The following is a 14,077-nucleotide window of genomic DNA, read 5'->3' as shown; positions in this document are numbered from 1 at the left end:
GATGCTTGAAAATGGGGTGAAGTGAGGGGCGCCTGGGTGGCTCAGTCGTTAAGCGTCTGCCTTCGGCTTAGGTCATGATCCCAGGATCCTGGGATCGAGCCCCGCACCGGGCTCCCTGCTCAGCGGGAAGTCTGCTTCTCCCTCTCCCACTCCCCCTGCTTGTGTTCCCTCCCTCGCTGTGTCTCTCTCTGTCAAATAAATAAAATCTTAAAAAAAAAAAAAAAAAAGAAAGTGGGGTGAAGTGAAAAAAAAATGGATCAGCCTGCTGATTATCTACATTATGGGTTAGCAGACTATGCCTCACTGGCCAAATCCCCCCACTACCTGTTTTTGTAAATAAAGTTTTATTTGGAACACAGCCATGCTCATTCATTTAATGTATTATGTATGGCTGCTTTTGCACCGCAGTGATGGACTGAATAGTTGGGATACAGGCTGTGACCTGCAAAGCCTAAAATATTTACTCTTTGTAAATCCTTTACAGAAAATGGTTGCCAACCCTTGGTCTACATGATACTGAAAAATAGCCTTGAACGATTTTGATGAAAATATTTAACTTACAGCTATATTTAGACAATCTCTCCAGCAAAAAAAAAAAAAAGAAGAAAAAAGAAAGAAACCCAACATTTGGAATAATTGGATGAGTCTTGCAGAATTTCAGGAAGAATGGTAGTTTGTTTCTTACCAGTTTTCTTAACCAGTAGTGGCAAGTAGGGGAAGTCTTAGGACCATACACACAGGTATTAAACACCTACTATGTATAAAACTCTGTGCTGAGATAAATGTATTAATTGGGAAAAACAGTGGATTGCGAGGATGTCCACTTGGGCTTCAGGGCCACCTCTGTCATTAGCCATTCTGGAACCTTCTATAATCCCGATTGGTAGACCTTGAAGTTTCAGTTTGTCAACAATTCAGTACATGGTTCCTGTTTAATACAGCACCCTCCTCAGCATCAAGAGACTGGCTTTCTCCTCTGAACCTTTATTTTCATTCATTCACCTCTTAGCATGTGCTGGTGTTTGGTTGTTTGTTTAGTCTTTAAAAGTCTAAGCTTGATTTTATAATTCAGGTAAAACATATTTGTTGTTGAAAGGACAGAAGAGCAGAAAACAGATACACACAATTAAAAAATTTAAAAAACACTAATTTGACTGCCTAAAAAGAACAATATTTACCATTTTATTGTATATTCTTACTCATATTTTTATAGAAGTAAGCTGGTAAACTATCTCTTGGGGGGAAAAGCCCTTGAATTGCAGAGTTTGCTGGTTTCTGTGATGTAAATATTCCCATCATGGCCTATTTCAAGCTACCAGTTTTTTAACAACTGGCTCACATGATTCCTAACAATTTAACAGTCTCTTGAGTCAGTATGAGCCAAATCCAGCACTCCAGTGTTTATGTGTATGTGTGATTTATATGTTTTTATATATGTGACTTTTTTTTTTTTTACAAAAAATGGAATTTTCTATGTATATTATAATTTACTCCTTTCACTTACCAAATACAGTAGACATTTTTATATATTAGTAGATGTATGTCTATACCATCAGTTTTAAGGACTGGGTAATACTTCATTGAATATATATATATTATGATTTATTTAATTATTGTTTTATTTTAGGACCCTTAGAATATTCCCGGAATTTTCCTATTGCAAATAATGCTATGATTCAAATTCTTGCAGTAGGCTTATATGAGAAATATTTTGAGAAATATTTTGTAAACCGAAAGTGCTATGTAAATATTAGTTGTGTTCATTATTATCCTCATTATGTATATGTACCCTTTTCCATTTAGATTGTGAGCACCTCTGAATGAGGCAGGTGTACCCCAGCTGTCTTTGCATTTCCCGTAGCACTGGCAAAGTCAATCTGCATTCATCACATATTTGAGAATTAAGATGATGGTCAATTTATTTTGTCTTGTAGTCCTTGTGTGAAGTTGCTAGGCCTCAAATAGTTCTTATAGATTTGAGTTTTTCTCAGAGAAAATTCAGTTGGATTAGCTGGACTTGAACTCACAGCCTGTACTTCATTATTTTCAGTTGAACAAATTGGCCCAGGCTTTTTTACCTGTTTTTATGTACTATATCAAAGTGTCTTTGACCCCATTGGACAAAATGTACCAGACAAACCTGTCTCCCCCACCATATCTCTCTTTCTCTTAAATACACACATACACTGCTATGTACCTTCTTCCTCCCAGGAAGGAATGAACAAAGACAGTAGTCACAAAGTATGTCCACTTTATACTTATCAGAGAGGCTCTTGCATTTCCTTTCTTACATCGTTTTATTATTTAATTATAAATGTATTCTTATTGCCATAGTTGCCTCGGGTGAGAGTACAAAGTTAACAACTTTCAATAAAATAGATGAAGCCATAAAACCTTCTGGCAGCATCATAAGGTTGTTATGAAAATGCATGTTGGGAGAAAAAAAACGTCCTTTAACAATTTTTAAACCTAAGGCCATGAACATTTTTCTTATTTCTAAGAAAAACCCATTTTCCCCCAGCATTATATTATGAAGATTTTCAAACATACAGAAGACAACTTAAAAGAATTATACAGTGAACACCCAAGTACTCACCACCTAGGTTCTACAGTTAACATTTTGTTTCATGCATCTTTCCATCCCTCGATTGACCCATCAATCCGTGTGTGTGTATGTGTGTGCACTTCAGAGTAAATCATGCAGTCAGTACTCTTCCTCCCTTTGGTATCCATATCATTACCTAGAGAGGAAAATCTAATTTTAAAAGCTAGGTACTCTGTCAGTCTAGAAAGGCGACTGGTTGAGGCTCCCTCCCTAGGGCAGGCTTATTCCATAAGTAAGACATAGCTGACAGACCTCCAGACAGGATTGACTTTAGTCACGTCTCATAAGGGTTTATGAGAGCCGAGAGCTAGGTAGTATATTGTGGTCTTTTAGGCGAGTGCTAGATGGCAAGCTGCTCTGTGCTAGGGGCTCTCCCAACCCGTAGCTGCTGCTTTAACGGAGGTGATATAGGGTATCTACTGGATGTGGAAAAAGAATATATATATATATATGAATACATATCTCAGTATACACACAAACATACACCCATATACTGTATTATTGCCACAACAGTGTGGCAAAGTAGGTGTTATCTCTGCTTTATAATTGAGGGAAAGGGTTCAAGGGTTAAATGACTTGCCCAGGGCTGCACAGCTAGTAAGTGTCATGAAGGGAAATTGAACATTCTTCTCTGGCTCTGGAGCCTGAACCACTTCCCCTTCCCTACTTGGTTTCCTTGCCTCGGTGGCCTTTGGCGTCCTCTCTCAATTAAGTTCACACTCATTTCCAGTCAGCCTGCTGGAGGGCCGCAAGAGGACTAACTTCATGCTCAGAACTCCTTGGAGTGGGTGATTTGAGAGAAGGGGCTGTAGTCCAGAGTAGCCACGTCAAAGCTTTGAGAATCAGGCTAAGTGTAAGCAGTGTAACTGAGAGAAGACAGAATCCTGTCTGTCTCTGATTATCATGACTTGCTGATTTGTTTCCAGGTGTTTTGAAGTCTTCTGCATCTATTGTCAATCAGGCCACATCGAAGAGCCTTATGTCAGCATCACTAAGAAGCGACAGATGCCAAAAAATGGCTTCTCTGAAGAAGTTGAGAAGGAGGTGGGCCAGGCCGAGGGCAAGCTCTTCACTCACCGGTCTGCATTCAGTCGCGCATCAGTGATCCAGGCCTTCCTGGGCTCAGCCCCCCAGCTGACTCTGCAGCTGTATATAAGCGCCCTGCAGCAGGACGTCACTATCGGAAGATGTATGTATATTTTTCATTTCTGCCTGCATTCCGGGTCAAAGTGGGGAGTAAAACAAAGTTGATTTTGTTTCATGTGAAATTCATTCATATATGCCTTCAGTTCTGAGTCTGTGTTCCAGTTACTAAGCTGAAAACTTAGTTAAAATAATAAGTGTTTATTTTGCGTATGAATCTGCAATTTGTGCAGGGCAGCCCAGAAGGGCTCACCTGCACTTCACTGTACATCAGCTGGGGTGGCTCAATGATAAGGGGCTAGAATCCATTGAAGGCTCCTTCCCTCACATTGCTTATGGCCGACGCTAGCTGTTGCTGAGGGCCTCCAATCTTCTCCATTTCATCTCTCTATGTGGGCTACTTGGGGCTTCCTCCCAGCGTGGTGGCCGTTTTCAAGGGCAGTGTCCTGGGAGCGAAAAAGAATCACCTTTTGTGATCCAGCCTCGGAAGTCACATGACATTATTTCTGCTGTGTTTTCTTTGTTGAAGCAGTCAAATATCCCATCGAGGTTCAAAGGGAGGGGAGGAAACTCTGACTCTTGATGGGGAATGGTAGAGTTCTAGAAATTCATTGCCGTGACCATTTTGGAAAAAACAGCTTGCTGTTGGCTGAAAATGCACCTGTCAGAAGCTGGGCCTCTTTGGATTTTGCCGCCGTCATTCAGTGATAGTTCTAAACCAGCTGAGCCCCTTGGTCGTAATGGGTTCTTTGTGATGAATGATCGAATCAAGAGCACTCTCCTATCTTCTTGAAGTTCTAATAGGTAGCTCAGCTTTTAAATGAACACAGTTGTCTAACCTTTGGACTGTTCTTGAATCATCAAATTGAGGGCAGGTTTTGGTTAAGCCAGATTTAAACAAAACAAAACAAAAACCTCTACATGCCTAAGACACAAGTGAAAAAACTTGATATGAGGAGAGGAAACAACTCCTCCCAAATATTATTCTGGTAGGTTTTACTATGTAGATAAGCAAAAATGAGTTAAAAGCCTTAAGTTGAAAAAAATACGTATTTAAGGTAACACAGAAATTGGAATTTTAAAAAAATAAATCACTCTTAATTTTACTTCCCTCAGTATTCTTTCTGCTGAGGCTAGAGTTTACCATCTAGGCTCGCTGGTAAAATGACTTAATTTACGGCAGGGTCACAGGGTATTTGCACGGCACAGCTCATTCAGGTTACCTCAGAGTGACTATGATTCTTAAGATATGTCAGGACCTAAAGTTGAGGTCTTGAACCTCAGTCCATTAACATTTATGTGAAATGCCTCCCACAGCCCCAGGCAGACAGTAGGTACTCAATAAATGTAGCGGCATCCTGGTTCTCTAAGGACTTATAACTGGAATGGGCATTGACCAAGGTGAGTCCTCTGCATGGCACTCTACCATTTTCCCAGTTCTTGGTTTTTTCCATGTGACAGGGACACAGCAAGAGACCAGAGGTGGTGATAGCCTACTTGATTTTGGCCAGTTGATCCAGTTTTTTTCCTCAAGTTTTTGAAAATGAAGATTGTCTTTGTTGACCTAAATGAAGAGGCCAGGTCAAAATTCTAAAAAGAGATGAGTTTATTTGGGAATAGCAGAGGAATTGTAATTTGGAACCCACACACTACAGCAAACTGCAGGCGAGTCCGCTGAAGGTTGGGGGTAGGCCGTATTTCTGGGCAGGGAATGCAAAGTGGGGAGAGTTCAGTTGGAGACTGTTACAATCCAAACAAGTAGAGACCAGCCTTAAAAATTCCTCAAGCAGACAAAACCAGTCCAGTCTTACAAACAAAGCTCAACTCAGCTCATTTTGCGAGACCAGCCGACGTGGGTCATTTCTTGTTCATGCCTCTGGGAAATCATAAGCAGAGCTTTCCAGGGTTGATATGAAGCAACCCCTGACTACTTCCCTATCATTAAGAAAATTCCAATATTATCAGTTTTGTTGTAAATCAGACACTTGCGGGAAAGCAGTCTCTTAGTCCTTAAATTTTGTTTTCCTTAGGGCACAGGCGTGAGATTTTCCATTTTATATCCTCTGGGTTTATATTAGATTGAAGTTCTTTCACATTTCCCCCTGTTGATCAAGATCTTTCACAGAAAACATTGCTGATCAGTTATGTCCTTCAGGTGTATTTATTAATTTTTGTCAAAAGTAAAGTTCTTTATAGGTGGATTGTATTGTATGTCCCATGGAGCTTAGGAGGGTTGTCCTCAGGTATTTTTTCCCATGGAGCAGAGGACCAACCTCAGTTGCCTTTCCTCACAGAGATGAGGAGGACCCCATCCTCAGGTGTCTTGTCCCACAGAGGAGGGAAATGATATGGAATTTCAATGGCCTCATTTGAACAATAAGAGGATTGAAAAATGAATAATCTCAGGTATGTCCCTTTAAGGTGGATGGCTTAGTTTCCATGATTATTTGAGTTTCAGGGAAAGCTTTTCAAAGGAAAAGGATTTTATTTTATACATACATTTGGGAAGAAGACATTTGCTTATTAATACAAAACAGTAGAAATTTAATTAAAAAGATTAAACTGAGGATGCAAAGCCCAATGATAGCTACTAATTGAAATGCACTTACCAGTTTCCCTGATTGCCCATGTTTAATAGATAAAAAATGTCCTGAGTTCTGGGAGGTTGGCCAGCTTCAGCTAGCAGCTTGATATTGTCCTTCATTATTTTTAGTTCTTGTGTTATTTTCCCTGACTTACTGACATAAAGACAACTTTCTTCTCTGAGTAGGACACAGGTTCCCCCTGCTGAGCAGAGAGGAGGTTTAGGGCCCTGCAGTTTTCTAGAACTACTTCTGCAAGGCTATCGATCTGGCTCTTCTGATATGCAAAGGCTTAGACGGAAGCATTGAAAGTGGCGGACATAACTATAGAAAGATTGCGAATGGTGTTTTTTGTTTGTTTTTTGTTTTTAATTTTCACTACTTCAACCCAAGGAAGAAAGGCTCTGGTGAAAGCAGGCCCCAAATTTTTCTGTCTACTGTAGGGTTATATATAGGTATCCAGCCATAATTACAACCTTCCCAGTTCCAATGTATCCTTTTAAATTGATAGGAGAAAGACCCTATGTTAGGTATATAAGCACAAGAGGGAAGGGTTTTTCTAATTTCAGTATCAGGGGTAAGGCAACAACCCCTCCACATCCCTTTTAGTTGAGGGGTAGTGTAGAATATGTTTCTTCCACATAAAAAGAAGTCCCTACTGTCTTCTAAGGATAAGGCATAATTGGGTCCTTTTGCCCAGATTCTTTCTCCTGGAATGAAAGAAAAGATCTCATAATCAGAAATGTAATCATTATTATACAGAGCACATGATAATCTGTTTTACTAGCATTATGGGAATGATTATGTGAGCTCTTTAAATTTCTATAGATCTGAAGTAACAAATGAGCTGATCTAGTATAAGTAAGATTTTGGTTGAAGTCTGGGAGATCTCTAGGAAAAAAGTGAGTTGAATTAAGTTTCCATCTTTTGCCAGATATTTGGTCAGTCCCCAGTGAAGTACCATTGAGTGGGAGCACATTAGCTTCCAATTTTCCCATCTTACTGCATTTCTATTGCCCCACCATAGGGAAGATGATAGAGTCTTCTGGATTCCAAAAGGGAGTGAATTCATGTTCATCTAGGTTCTATAAAATAGTATAGTTAACAGATATTTACTGGGAGATACCCTAGAGTTTTGCCATTTCCATTATTTTTTTTAAAAGAAAGATTTTTGGGTAAGAGTCCAGACCTGAGTGAGAGTATTGCTTTATGAGTGGGGGGTACCCAGTGGAAAACCATAATATTTTGTGCCAGTTTTCAAGGAGGGAAGATGTGTGGTTTCAAAGGTACCAAAGGAAGATCCTATACCTTTGTCAGGTAGGTTTTGCCATCCTTCTAAAGATAGTGGCCAGGCCACCAATCTAGGTTCATCATCATGAGTATTATTTACTCTGGCACAAATCCAGAAATCAGAAAGTTTAGCAGAATCAGAGAGTTTTTGTAAGGTGGAGCTAAAAGGATGCGTTAAAGCTAAAGTAAAGGATAGTACGAAAACTAGGGAAGAAACGATTGAAGACCTGAATGACAAGATTAAACACAGAGTGAGAAGGGAAAACAAACTCAGTACAGGCCTGGTCTATACATCTTGGGTACACTGTCTACTTCTGATGTCACCTGCTTCAGTTACTAGAAATTTTCGTTGTTCAGTCACCAGATGGTATGCCAGTCCATTCAGATTTGGGGGCTTTTTTTTTTCCAGATGAGACACATGAATCCAGGAATCTATTCCTTGAAGTTTGGCTGCTCAGAGGTTAGTTAATAACACCTGGTGTTATTTCCAGTAGGGCCTTTCCAGTGAGGTTGAAGGGAGTCTGTTTGGAGATGTCTTTTCCAATAGATGAAACATCCAGACTGGAAGATGTGATGTTTGATGTCTTGGTTTCCCAGGAGCTCACTGTGGAAAGGTTGTTCTACCAGAGTGTGATTATTTTCTATGGACTTGATCAGGCCTTTGCAAAAGTGAAGTATATCTCCCTACCCCCCTTATTAGTTGTGGGTCAAAAGAAGTCGGGGCTGAGCATATTGGCCATTCTGTAATTATTTCAAAAGGCAAAAGTTTATGTATCCTGAAGAGAGTAGATCTAAGGCTTAGAAGAACCAGCAGTAACGCTTTTGACCAGGGTATTTGGAAGATTTCAGCTGATTTAGCTAATTGAGTCTAGTAATTCCATTTGTACGTTTGACCAGTCCTGAAGATACCACAGTGCCACAGCTGCCGATCAGGCCAGGCAGCATAGACTTACCGAAGTCTTTGACCCCTATCACTATGAAGTTCAAAGGTGATTCCCCAAGTGGAAATAATCTTTTCTAATAGGAATTTAGGTGCAGAAGAAGCAGTTGCCTAGCTACATGGGAAAGCTTCAGTCCAATCTGAAAACATGCAAACCATTACCAGAACGTACTCCTGTCCAGTAGATGGGAGCAATTGTACGAAATCTGTTTGCCAAATATGAGTGGTCCCCGGGGCAAATTAAAATGTCCGGGACAGTACGGGTAGGTTTCCCTGGGTTAAACTTAGGGCATATGGAGTAAGGAAGGTAAGTGCGTTTTGCGGTCTTGTCAGCGTTTCCCCACCAATATTGATTCATGAACGTTATTTTATTAATCAGTGAGTTAATTCACATATGGTAGTTAATGTGGAAGTTTTAAATTTTCTGGCAGGACCGGTTTGTTATTGGGTCCAAACCAAGTTTCTATTCTTCATGACACCAATAGCCTTTAGATTTCCAATTTTGTTTTTCCTTTTCAGGGGCCAGTTGTTGTATTCCCCTAGCTAATTCTCTTGGGTTGTCACTAGGGGAAGCAGTTTTCTGGACTACAACAGAGGTTTGGTCTTTGGATCCCATAAGAGCGGTGTTTTTGCAGATATCAGCAAGGTGGTTTTCTTTGGCTTCCAGAGAGTCTGACTTAAAATGATCAGGGTCTTTCATAGTAGCCAGAGGTCCTGGCAGGAGTATAGCATCAAATAAATTTTGGACGTAAGGACCATTTTTAATTTTGTCTCTGCTGGAAGGAAACCCTGTTGTTTCCCTAACATTCAAAATCATAGGCTACTCCAAAGGGAGTAGCTGGTTGTAGGGGAGAGAATGTCTGACAGACACCTCCCACTCAGAAGGACAGAAATAGAGAACAGTCAGAAGAATGGCCCTGGATTTAAATCCTTTAATGGCTTTTGCTGACAGAAGAGCAGGCCTCCCTCATCTATGTGCAGCGTTGGGGACTAGATGAGGCTGTGGGCTTTGGTACCCGGGCCTCACCACTCCTTGGGTTGGGGCACGGCTTCCACCTGAGAGTAGGTGTTATCCTCAAAGAGGTGGCTCAGGTGCTGGTTGTTGCCCAGGGCCCTCTGCACGTGCTCTGGGGTGATGCACATCTTGTGGTTGTTGCGGGCCTCCTGGCCTGCCAGTTCCAGGATGTCGGCTGTCAGGTACTTGAGAATGCCGGCGAGGAAAACAGGAATGCATGAGCTCAGGCGCTGAATTTAGTGACCTTTTTTTTCAGTAGGAGGTCCATGTGGCTAATGGGGAGCTGCAGCTTGTTGCCTAATAGCATCAGGGAAAGCAACAGCAGCACTCCGTCATTAGAAACATAGAATAGGGGCGCCTGGGTGGCTCAGGTGGTTAAGCATCTCCCTTCGGCTCAGGTCATGATCCCAGGGTCCTGGGATTGAGTCCCGCATTGCGCTGAGCCTGCTTCTCCCTCTCCCCCTGCTTGTGCTGTCTAGCTCTCTGTCAAATAAATAAATAAATAAAATCTTTTTAAAAAAGAAACATACAATAGACAATAAGGGTGCTGACAAAATCTAGGAACTCTGCATATAGCATAGAACTGAAATAGTGATATTCTTAATATTTTCCCTATTCAACTTTAATCTGTGGAAGGCTGAATACCTCTTTTGATTTGACTTTTTCTTATGCAACTAATCAATACTAACATAACAAATTGAGCTATTTTTTTTTCTAATTTTTTATAAGGTAAAAAAACAATCTTCATGACTTTTTAGGGACCTCAGGAAATCTCAAAGACAGTTTTGAGTACAAAAGGTGTTGTTAAGTTTTATTTCATTTTTCATTTTGGATTCAGTGTTGGAAGGTAAAAATGAAAAGTTTCCCAGGAGATTTGAGACTTAAGATGGGATCATGGGTGCCTGACTGAGTGCATGAATGATTGTAGCTTGGCTATTTATTAAATAAAGTAACAATACAATATTTAAATAAACATACCAAAATCACTAACACATTTGTAAATGCAGGTTTCTTTTATTTTAAAGGGAATAATCAAGGGCATGATAAAGTCATAAGAAAGTGTTACTGTGGTGAGATATGGAATCTCTGCTATTTGGACAGATTACATAGAAGGTGAGGTGGGAGCTTGAATAAGGACCCTGAAGATATTCAGGTTCTAATCCCTAAAACCTGTGAATGACATTGGTGGGTCCTTAATGTAATCACAAGTGTCCTTATAAGGGAGAGGCAGGAGGACTTTTGATGACAGAGGAAGAAGATAATGTGAGGACTGCTGGCTTTGAAGCTGGAGGAAAGGGCCACCAGCCAAGGAATGCAAGGAATCCAGCTCTAGAAGCTAGAAAAGGCCATGAAAGGGATTCTCTACTCTAGGGCCTCTGGAGGGAGCAGGGCCCTACTGACACCTTGATTACAGCCCAGTGAACCTGACTTCAGACTTCTGACCTCCAGAACTGTAAGAGAACAAATGTGTATTGTTTTAAGCCCCCAGATTTGTGGTAGTTTGTTACAGCAGCCATAGGAAATTCTGGAACAAGTGATTTTACTTCAGACAGAAACATTCTCTTTTTGGCACTTAAAAAAAACCAACCAAACAAAAAAACATGTCTCATTATCTTGAGACTCCTAGTAGAGTCTCAGTCACATATAGTCTCATTCATATTTGTTACTTATAACATTTAAGCACTCGCATTTCACAGAGGAAACTAGGGGGTGGATAATTGTGAATTTCTGTCATTTTAGCAGAGCTCATGAATACACTCAACCTAGCTTTTATTCAGCTCCACGATTCCCTTATACATTTCACAACGTGGCAGAAATGAACACATTCATCTATAAACCCAAAGATATAGCCTCTTTGTAGCATATACAAATAAGCAAAAGTATATAAACTAAAATTATGCTTAGTAATGAGTGTTTTAGTATTCTTACTTAGAAATGATCTAAGTGTCCATTCTGTGTCTACTGTTTCATAATATCGGTCAAAGGTCTTCAGTTATCTAAAGATTTTGGAAACACTTCCAAGGTGACATACTACAAAGCCTCATTACTGTGGAAATACAAGTTTGTCAGAACAATGATTCAATTTGCTTAAACATAAATTGATATTTTTGTAATCTTAAACATTCAGTAGGTAATTCTAGCCCATTTGATTATAAACCTGTGTAAGTTTAGCAAAAATATACCGAAGAGGCATAAAAATGTATGCTTGTATTATATTTCACAGAAATATATATCAGAGAAAACATAGTTGTTTTCATTAAACCCCAAATATTGTACTAGTTGAAATTGTCAAAGATTTACATAAATTCCATATAAATTTGAATTTTTAAAATATATTTTTAAAATTTAGCACATTTAAAATATTTAATTTCTGTATTTTAGGAAATTTTTGTTATATTCCGTTTATATAAGCAATTACTTATCTATGTATGCCACTCAGAACAGAGCTCCTTTAAATGAAGAAAGAGACTTTATAATCTAATATATTAATACCATCGCAAGGTAAGAAAATGTTACACACTCACACAATCAGAGGTGAAGGCATTTCTGAATTACAGATATGGAGACATATAGCTCCAGAGAAACAGCTTCAATTTTACAATTTTAGCCATGGATCAAGGGTAAACACAGAAACAAAATCTACCCAGTCCAGATTTCAAAAAGCTATTTTCTTCCCAAAGGGCATGAAATTCTGAATTGATTTAAGCTTAAAAATAGACTAATAAACAAAAAGACTGACAAGCCAGATTCTCTGTTGCCTCTCACCCAGCAGGGGCTAGATCTCTATAAACCATGAGTCCATGTAAAGAGATCTCCAGATGGTCAGATCCACAAACCAAATTCCCATCCATTTCTGCCAACCATGGGGAATAACTTAATGGCCGTAAATGAACAAAAACAAAACAAATACATTAGTATGAGGCAATTTTTTAAAAGGCAGAGTGAACACAGTTCTGTTGGCACTTTGGCTTCAGCTAGGAGAGCCAAGAAAGGACACTCCTGAGCTTTAACTGTACATGAGGTACATTCTCCATGAACCATTTACCTGGTTCTGACAGGTGAACCTATCGGGCATCTCATTGTGAGTTTCAAAGCGGTGAAAAGATATTTTTCAAAAGGTGAAATCATGTCACTCATATAGATATGGATACATGTTTAAAGATTTTATTACTTATGAAGGAGTGGACAGGTGTTAAAAACCACTTCAGGGGCGCCTGGGTGGCTCAGTTGGTTAAGCGACTGCCTTCGGCTCAGGTCATGATCCCAGAGTCCCGGGATCGAGTCCCGCATCGGGCTCCCTGCTCAGCAGCGAGTCTGCTCCTCCCTCTGACCCTACCCCCTCTTGTGCTCTCTCTCTCTCTCTCAAATTAAAAAAATAAATAAATCTTTAAAAAAACCACTTCAAAAGAGAACAAAGGAATGTTGATTAGGAACATTGAAATAAAGATGTCCTTGGGAATAAAACTGGTTTTATTACACTGTGGGAGGAGAGACCATTGAACCTCCACTGGACCATGCACTTTGCATGTGTATCAGTGAGCTGACAGCCTGTATCCTGGAGCTGGCAAGCAACAAGGCCCATGACCATCGCCTCACAATATGTGGAGAAGGCAGTGCCAGACCTTGAGCTCTACCACTTCCTTAGGGATGGGGCAATCTGTCTAATTGATGACATGTCCCAATTCAAGAAGAATTGCTGATGCCGGTGTTCTAGAGCCTTGCGAGGGCCCTCATAGCCTCATTCACTGGCAAACCCACTCACAGTTGAGGGGGCCCCATGCTACTGTCATCAGCAAATGCTATTAAAGAGTTTGACTCCATGGGTATGCTTCTGACTCCTCTCAGTTTCTCTCATTTTGAGTTGGAAGTGTCTGTGGGGCATCATCATAGAGTTTGAAGATTTAGTTTGTAAGCAAGAATGGATGTATAGCCTGGAAAGCTAAATTTGGGGCCCATAGCAGGCTCTTGGATACTCTGAGCCACTTTTCCTTGGCCCTCTCGATTTTAGTGCAACTGTGGGGAAGAGTTCCACATGCATTGCCAGCATCCCACATCAACTACGAGTCCCAGGACACACTGTGGTATTTCTCTTTTTTCCTGCTTCCAGGTTTTCTCCTATGCCAGAGAATGCAGTTTAAGTATAGATGAGAAGTATGAGGGAACACTCACGAGGCCACCTGCAAACTAAAGGAGATGGTAGTCAGTGGATATAGCCTCAGCCTCTGTCCTTAAGATGGATAATTTGGGGTCCAAATGTTACAGTCCTCTGTGGATCCCCAGAGACAATGAGCCCTGCTTGCCACAGTGGTAACCAGCTTCATGTAGTCTTTATTAGCCCTGCTGCCTTCACTCCTTCACTTTGCTTCCTAGGCTTATATCCCAGATGATCCGCCTGCATCCAAATGCTTGCCTCAGGCTCTGCTGCTTGAGAGTAGTCATCTGAATGGAGGTGGTAATTTGAACCACAGCAGGCCAGGCACGGGCAGCTGTGGAAAAGGCAG

General features: G+C 40.5%; 1 protein-coding gene across 1 annotated transcript in view; it reads left to right on the top strand.

Annotated features, from left to right (window-relative positions):
* Nucleotides 1-14,077, top strand: part of XK (X-linked Kx blood group antigen, Kell and VPS13A binding protein) — a 43,151-nt gene that overhangs the window by 4,091 nt on the left and 24,983 nt on the right. The window contains exon 2 of the mRNA XM_078065213.1: nt 3,532-3,794. Coding sequence (XP_077921339.1) covers nt 3,532-3,794 — 263 coding nt within the window. The remainder of the gene's footprint in view (nt 1-3,531; nt 3,795-14,077) is intronic.

Source organism: Halichoerus grypus, chromosome X, assembly GCF_964656455.1.
Source record: "Halichoerus grypus chromosome X, mHalGry1.hap1.1, whole genome shotgun sequence".
Classification (NCBI taxonomy): domain Eukaryota; kingdom Metazoa; phylum Chordata; class Mammalia; order Carnivora; family Phocidae; genus Halichoerus; species Halichoerus grypus.
This window is presented reverse-complemented; position numbering and strand designations above follow the sequence as displayed.